This window comes from Furipterus horrens, unplaced genomic scaffold (genome assembly GCF_987537825.1).
Source record: "Furipterus horrens unplaced genomic scaffold, mFurHor1.1.pri manual_scaffold_3, whole genome shotgun sequence".
NCBI lineage: Eukaryota > Metazoa > Chordata > Mammalia > Chiroptera > Furipteridae > Furipterus > Furipterus horrens.
This window is the reverse complement of record NW_028327173.1, coordinates 23483824-23491831: the sequence shown is the minus strand read 5'-3', so window position 1 is coordinate 23491831 and position 8008 is coordinate 23483824. Positions and strand designations below refer to the sequence as shown.

The following is an 8008-nucleotide window of genomic DNA, read 5'->3' as shown; positions in this document are numbered from 1 at the left end:
ATTAGGTTTGTTTATTTTATTCTTTTACAAGTATCTCCTGAAAACAGGAGGAAGCTGGAGGTGGTGGTGGCGGTTGTGGTGAAGAACTTGGAAGACCTCATTTTAGCCTTATTTAAATTAGGTTTTTCTGATGCTCCTTTCCAAGAAATAGTGGACAATAACCATAAGGTTCTAAAATCCCAACGAAGATGGGGTGGATGGTAAAATGAGTAGAAAAAAATACCCATTTGCCACTGCAGCTGTTCATGTTGTTAATCACACCCTTCTTGGATTCTATTCCACTCTCTTGACTTTTCTCCCACCTCATTAAGTCAAAAAATATACAAAATATCTACTAGTGATTTGACAGTCATCTTAGGCTCTGCTTCCTCTCTTCATCCCTTAAATTGTGTTTCCTAGAGTTTCTCTTACTCTACTCTTTTATCTAAACCATCTTTTTCATTCCTATGGCTTTAACTATCATCTATGAGTATGAATCCCATATCTATAATTGCAGTTTTGTAGTCTTCCCTGAGCACCAAAACATAAGTTGTTTACTGAAAACCTTAACCTCATTGCCCCATGGGAACCTCAAAACTCAGTCTATACAAGGCTAATTGTCTCTCTTCACAAAATTCACCAGTTTCCTTCTAGTCTTTCCTCTTCCCATCTTGGTTAGAAGACTGTCCCTGTATACTCACTTGCTCAAGTGGAAATGTGGTCATTAGCCTCTACTCTCTTCCCCTTTCATTGCCCATTTATTCTCTCTCCTGAGTGTTTCTTAAATCTGCCTTTCCTGTCTTCATTGCTATAGCCTTGTTTCTGTCCCTCATCATCTTTCGTATACCACGGGACCACTTGGCTAGTGATTACCTCAACCAAACTTTAAGCTCCTTAAGGAGACAGTTTTCCTCATTTCTGAATTGTGCCTGCCTTTCTCCCAACAATATTACTGGACACAGTACTATGCATGTTTGTTGAAGAATAAATGCAGGCCCTGTGAAATATGTGATTATATACAATCTGCAGTTTCAGCACTCTGGAATTTGTTTTATCCACTCTCCTCCTTTAGAAGTGATGGTTCTGCTCTTGTAACAATCAATTATTCTAACTTAAAATCTATCAGAGATATAATTAATCCCAACAGTTTGCTTTGCTAATAGGAAAAAAAGAGAGAGACCATACTTTAGAAACAGAAGCCACTGATGTCTTTATAAAAACACAGAATTGTGCTGCTGCTGTTGCTTGCTTTAGAAGGAACTGTACATTATAGCTGCTGGGATAATTTTACAATAATAGACTGGACAAGGTACAGCTCAAAGCAGGACACACACAATTCTCAAAGGGAAACAAATGCAAACAAGTACACAGCTGTGGGGCTCCAGGGACATTTCCCTATCCATGCTGGACTTGAGAAGGATAAAAAGTTCAGAAACTAAAGAAAAACCCAGAGTAGTCACACATGCCCACCAGATGGCTGCTAAGTGCCAACATCACACCATTCAGGTTGGACTGTGTGCACAGTTAAGTCATTTCATTTTTCCTTATTGCTACTATACCAGGGGACACTGTGCATTCGCTACATTGTCTTTATTTGCACAATCCTTGGAGTTTATTTTCCTTTTTAAAAAAGGAAATATGCCTTCCCCACCTTATTCTGATTTGTTGTTGTTTTGAGCCATTCCCTCCACTCCCTTTCTTGGGCTCCCAAACAGCAGCCAGAGGTTCAAAGTCAATAGGAGTAGAGTAAGAGGAGAGCACCAACCTAGCTTCTCCCTGCTCAGGGAGAAGACAAGTCCTAATAAATGGGGAAAAGAGAAAACCGGAGCATCCTTCCTCCCCAATCTGCTTAAAGGCCAAATAGAAGAGTGCCCCGCACATCCCTGCCATGATCAGACTTTAAAAAGGAAGGCATCCCAGCTACCATCCTGGATTGGCCTAAGCCCAATAAATATAAATAAAAATAGCTTCCCCTGATGTAGTTTCCGAAGCTGCATTTTGGCTAATTTGAGATGACTTTCTACCTTGAAGAGGAAAAAACTTCCATTTTTCTTTGTTACACATGACACCAGGTCTAAAACATTGCCTTACCTGCCTTGCAGATATTTCATGAGCCAGCTAAGAAGTGTCTCTTTGGCTGCCCATCTTGAGTGCTAAGTCTCATTTACAGAATTCTGGACAAGAAAAAGGAAACTCCAAGAACACTGTTGCTTAGCCAAAGAGGAGCTATCTACTAGGTGAGAATCAGGAGCTTTTTAGTGAGGTTTTACGCCTTTAGGAACCTTCTTCTTTAGCATTATTCTAAGCCTAAGTTCCCTGCAACAGGAGCCCAGGCATATGCCCAGAGGCCAGCAATAGCACCTCAACCCCCAAGGGGCCAGGCTGGACTGGAAAAATGATCAATGAGCAGTGCTCTCCTTTCGCAATTTTTATCCAAATTCTCTCCATGCTCTTCCCATCACTCTCTTCTTCCCCCATGTCCATCCCCTAACCCTCAACCCTGGATACCCAAATAGCTCAATCCTAACAGATTCTCAGGATAGGGAAGCCCCAGGTAGATAAAAATGGAACCAGATCTAGAGAAAGCAATGAGAGAAACCAACTCCAAGGAGTGGACAGTTGTGAAAGTAACCAGAAGCCCCTGATTTCATGTCATTTGGGCAGGCCAGCTGCTTAGCCTTTTTGTATGCTTGAGGGCAGTCCAGCCCAAAGAGAACATCACTGGGCTTAGGGAACAGATTCTTGGTCTTCTGCAGCCAAGAAGCTAAGCCTGACCTTGCCAGTTAACAGTGGGATCATTGTAGCCATATAGAGAATTCATCATCAGGCAGGCAGATCAGCAAGCAAGCGGAGTGAATGGAAAAAAGAAAAGAAAAGGAAGCCAGGGAAAGAGAGAAGAGGAAAAGCAAGGCAAAGAGTAGAACAAAGGAGCAAGAGACTAGTCTAAAAGGATGAGGCTGGGGTCATCCAGCGCTTCCTCAGAGCTTAAGTGAGTAGCACCACCTAAACCATATCCAAGAAAGCCAAAGCTTGTTGACAACACAATTCCTTTCAAACAAGAATAATCCTCAAGGTCAAGGGTTATTTTTCAAGTCTCAAAGATTTTAAAATATAATATCAGAGCAAGAAGTCATTTTCTTGCCATTGCTCAAGCTGCTTCTCTTGCTTTTATTTACTGAATGGCATGTGCAATGCCAAAGGGCTAAAAAACACATTTCAAGTCCCAGCTCCAAACTCAACTGGAGAGAGTGAGACAAAGAGAAAAAGGAAAGAACACAAACTTGTCGCTGAGAGTAGGTGGCTACCACTAGCTTCCCATGGATATTTGCAAATGCTGGTGAATGACTGGACCCTCCAGGAATAATGCCCTGATACTAGCCCCAAAATGCACCCAAGGAGAGAACATGCAGAGCCCACTGTCCCAAGAGAGCTCCCCTCTCCTAAGGGTGACTGAACATGAAGTAGACAGTATATGAAGGCGATGGACAGGGCAGATGGAGTGTTGGCATCACTCTCTTTAGGCACTTGTGTAAGGAATGTAGGCTCTCCAGTGAGCTAACTCCTCGCAGAGCCCTCCATTCTGTTCTTCAGCTGGGCTGTGCCCATGGGGCAACCAATGCTGTAGCCAGTAGGAAAGAAGTAAAGGAGGAGTTACTCAACAGCCCTGATACCTTCCTCCATAATCAATGTTTGTGCTATGTTTTGTGAAGTCACTGAACAAAGTAGCCAACCAGAACAGAACCTGGGAGTGACTGTTTTGCATAGCGAATCTGGATCTGTACAAGGGCTGCTGGGAGGGAAAATGGTAGCTCTAACTGCACAGGGCCAGATTCAGACTGGCCTTTCTCTGGCTGACTTCCAAGCCTGAACTAGGTCTAAAGCGTCATGGCTTTATCACCAGCCTGGGGCAAACCCAAGTCCCGGCTACTCAAAAAGAGGAATTTCCACACTGAAGCTGTAAGTTCTCATCCCAAGCAGTGGGAAAGGAGAAAATGAACAGTCAAGGAAAGAGGGGGCCTTGCCTTAAGGCCAGCGGTCACCAAGCTAGAACCCCCTACATTTCCAGTTCTACAAGACAGCCAAACCCCATTTCTATCCAGGGAAACAGACAAACACGTGAAAAAAGCCCATGCCATTCATTCACATGCCCTAGTGGGAAACAGGAAAAATTCAATTGTGTAAACAGAAGCAATAGGGAGCAGCAAAATCCTCCAGCCTATTCACAGGACACGCTGGAATCTGGGATGAGCCAAAGTGTCAAAGGACAGTCCAGAGGAAGGGGAAGATGCACTTGCAGGAAAGAGTGCAGGGCAGTGCAGAGGAGGGAGCCTGTAGCAAGAACAAGGTATTTTCTGCACAGAGGAAAGATGGAGCCTGAGCCCCACATTGGGGAGATAACAGCCCCTTACCTAGCCAGGCCAAAGAACAAGTCAGGTACATAGTTCCTTCTAATGGCTCAATGTTTCTGGGATGTAAACTCATTGGGCATTGGAGGGATATCCAGATTTTGGCAATAGACTCAAGTTATGGTATAAAAATAACATTTAGTTTTCGCTCTTTTTTCTTATTTTAGACCTAAGGATCATTTGTTTTAAGACACCCCAGTTAAGAAATGTTGAAACATACGAGACTTGACCATTGAGGAGAAATAAGCCAAGAGTGAGAAAAGCTATGAAAGTAACTCCAGGCCCAGGCAGGCAGGAGGGTGGGGACAGGACAGGGAGAAAAGGAGGTATAGCCAGTCATCTCAGCAGCTCCAGAGACTTGTCAGGTCTGAAAGTGCAAATGTCAATGGATTTTAACCATCTTGAGGTTGTAACCTTTTAAAAAGCTCAATGAATATGAAAGTAAATTCCTTTAAATGCAAAATAGCTGGCGCTCTGGCTGGAGGCTTGTTGGGTTAGGGGTATTTCTTCCCCACCTACCTACCTCCTCTCCCACCCCCACCCCATCCCCCCGAAGAAAGGTACAAAAGGTTGCAGTTCTGCAGCATTACCGTTACAGGGAAGGCACTGGTTACCCACCAGCAGGCGGAAGGAAGACAGGGTCGTGTCACTTCAGAGCTAAGTGCCATAGTGCCTTAAGTCATACTAGGGGCTGGATGTCTTATCGGGAAGGAGATATAAGGTAGGGCAGGAAAAGGTGGAGAGATACGAATAAGGGAAAGGGAGGGTGGGAGCAGCCAACCATTAGCATTAAAAAACCTTCCTACAAAGTGGATACTTAACCCTTTAAAACATCTTGTATCCTAAAATATTGATCTGGTTCTGTTTTCATTTTTCTTCTTAAACAAATCTAGACCTTTTCTGATTAAGGCGCCTAAAAAATCCTTCCCTCCTCCCACCCACTTTCTCAAGCACCTCACTTTCCCATCTAAAGTATCAAACCCAAACCTACCAGCTTTTGTCCGAAGGACTGCAGAGCCTTACCAAGCCATCAGGCAAGAGTCTTTAGCACTGTGAGTCACATGAGACACCTGTGTGTATGGTGGGCACCTGTGCTGCCCCTCTTGGTCCAGTGGTCAGGGCCAGATGTGACAAGATGGGGTGAGGGCTATGAGGTGAATATCAGAAATTTCTGGCTGGTGGTCTGGCTTACTGGCCCTGTTCCCCACCCTTCTGCCCCATCTGTAGAAGGAAACAAGGCCTTCTGCACTCCTCCCTACTCCACCTCCCTCCTCCCTGCTTCCTCTGGATTTGGGCGGCACAGCTCTTGGGGCTTGGAAAACTTTCTTCTATCCAGTGAGGTAACAGCGTTCTGCCTTCAAGCGAAGTACATGGTGCGCAGAGTATCCTGGTGAACCTGCACGGCTTTGGCCAGGGCCTGAGGGTCCCGCCCATTGCTCTGCCCCGATATGTGGCTCCCCTCTCCACTGAAAAGGAAAAATGAAAGAAGTCCTTCCTGGTGAACAGAGCTGCTGCTAATCCCTTCCCCCATCCCTAGGGTGCCAATTCCCATACCACCTTAAGGAAAAAAAAAATCCAACCCAGATTTGGCAGATGAACCCAGATACCAAACTGAACATTACCCATTTTCCTTCTACCCAAGGAAAGTTGGGAGGGTCTGGTACCAGAGGCTGAAGCAAAAAGGAAGCCAGCCTGATCCCAGGCCTCACCTGTCATGCTCCTTGTCCACTAGGTGATATCGTGCCCGGAAAGCCACCAGGCGGGCATAGTAGGCAGGAGCTGGGATAGAGACGGAGCGTGTGCATCGTACATAAGTGTGGCATAGTTGGTACGTCAAGATCTGGAGCTCATCCGCTGTGAAACGGTTGTCATCCCAAAGGACATAGTAATGGGATGGTCGGCTGGTGCCCTGGGAAGATAGGAAGGTGAGGGGCCCCAGACTGGGCAGAGGGGATGGCTGATAATAAGGAACAGGATCACTGTTTAAGATTATGGCTAGGATGGAAGACCCACCCATGAACAGGCACACACAGTCATTTATGACATAAAGAACCCCTCTTATGGGCAATTTGCCTAAGATATTAAAAATGTACTTCTATTCAAGTATACTAAAGGGCTTATTAAGAGAACAATCCTGATTTGAATGCCACTCAGTGATGACAAAAACATTCTAGAAGCAGTGGTAATAATCAACTAATTTTCAACCCAATGGAAACCCCAGGACATAGCCCAGCTACCTGGATGCCTGCGTGGCTGCAGAGATAGAAGTCAAACTCAAATGGGTGGGTGATGTTGGTGTCCACAGTGGTCCCAGCTGGGATGTTACCACTCTTCCCAATCTGTATAGAGACAAAGACAACCAAGATCCCAAGACCTGCCTGGCCCTAACTAGGGCCACAACTCAATTCTACTCTGACTCCACCAGAATCCCAGAGGATAACTGTTCCACCAGACCCCAGAGGGCATTGGGTGTTGAAATAATGGATCTCTAAAATCACACAGGACTGCTTAAGTGCTAGTTTCACCATTTATTAGCTGTGTGATCTTAGTAAGTCATTTAACCTTTCTGAGGTTAAACTGGAGATAATAATAGTACCTACCTCACAGGGCTGCTGTGAGGAAGACGCCTTGTACAATGTCTGGCACATAGGAGAAGTTCAATAAATGGTAGTTCCCTTTCCCTTCTCTGGGAGCTGGTCTATATATGGGGTCTATAGGCCAAGGAGCTAGGAGGAGGGAGAGGAAGTATAAGGGAAGGAGGGGAGAAGAGGAGAACAAAGGGAAGGAGGTGGTAGAGGAAGGACCACAAGAGCGAGAGGTAAGGGGCCAGAGAGGATGAAGAGGCCAAAGACTAAATCCCCAGATTTTTATTTCAAGGGCTTCTTCCATATTAAAAGAAGGGTGACGGGATAGATGAGGGTATGCGTGGCTTCCTCAATCCCTCACTCACTCGCTCATTCTTGTCAGCACAAAAAAGGCGGGTGTGATGGCGTTTCTGCACCACAATATAAGTGATCCCAGGCTGGTAGTCCTTTTCCAGTTTGATGCACGCATCACGAATGGCCAGCAGCTCATAGTGGAGGATCTAGGCATAGGGTGAGGAGGAAGACAAAGGACATACAGCTCCTCTTGAGTTCACACATCTTTCTGAACTAAGGAGTTGACACATACTATGGCTTTTTGCTCAGTCTCCCTTTATAAGCTGACACACAACCATTAGAGCTGAAGGGTCCTTCCCGCCAAAATCAGCCTTATATGCAGTTCACCTAATATGTTCCTATAAAACCATGGCTAGGAGTCTTAGTATCAGCAGAGAACACTTACCTGGTTTTTATGTATAGAGAGACCTAAATCAAGACACAGAACCAAGGTTCACAAAAAAAATCACTAAAATCACCATGGCCAAGGTAAGGTCACCTTCAGTATCAGGAGAATAATTAGAGTTCCCCTGTGACTTCCAAAAGCAGACAAGTTTGGTACCACCAGAGAAGCACAGATACATAGTTCAGAAACAGGTGCAGAGGGAGTAGATAAATTCTGTCCTACAAAGCAGCAGGATTGTAAGAAAATGGACTAGCTAAAGAAGCAGCTACAGGTAAATAACCATAGGCAATAGTTGCCTT

General features: G+C 45.0%; 1 protein-coding gene across 3 annotated transcripts in view; it reads right to left on the bottom strand.

The window, feature by feature from the left end:
- Positions 1 to 4939: 4939 nt before the first annotated feature.
- The window catches only part of LOC150014596 (protein argonaute-1), a 32070-nt gene continuing 29001 nt past the window's right edge, over positions 4940 to 8008 (bottom strand). For 2 of the 3 annotated variants that reach the window (XM_090269100.1, XM_090269101.1), the window contains exons 16-19: positions 7336 to 7470; positions 6623 to 6724; positions 6095 to 6294; positions 4940 to 5851 (exon numbers count right to left, since the gene is read on the bottom strand). In XM_090269100.1, the coding sequence (XP_090125226.1) occupies positions 5743 to 5851; positions 6095 to 6294; positions 6623 to 6724; positions 7336 to 7470 (546 nt within the window). In that variant the 3' untranslated portion in view covers positions 4940 to 5742. Of the gene's footprint in view, positions 5852 to 6094; positions 6295 to 6622; positions 6725 to 7237; positions 7471 to 8008 lie in introns of those variants that run through there. The other variant, XM_090269102.1, reaches the window with a different exon arrangement.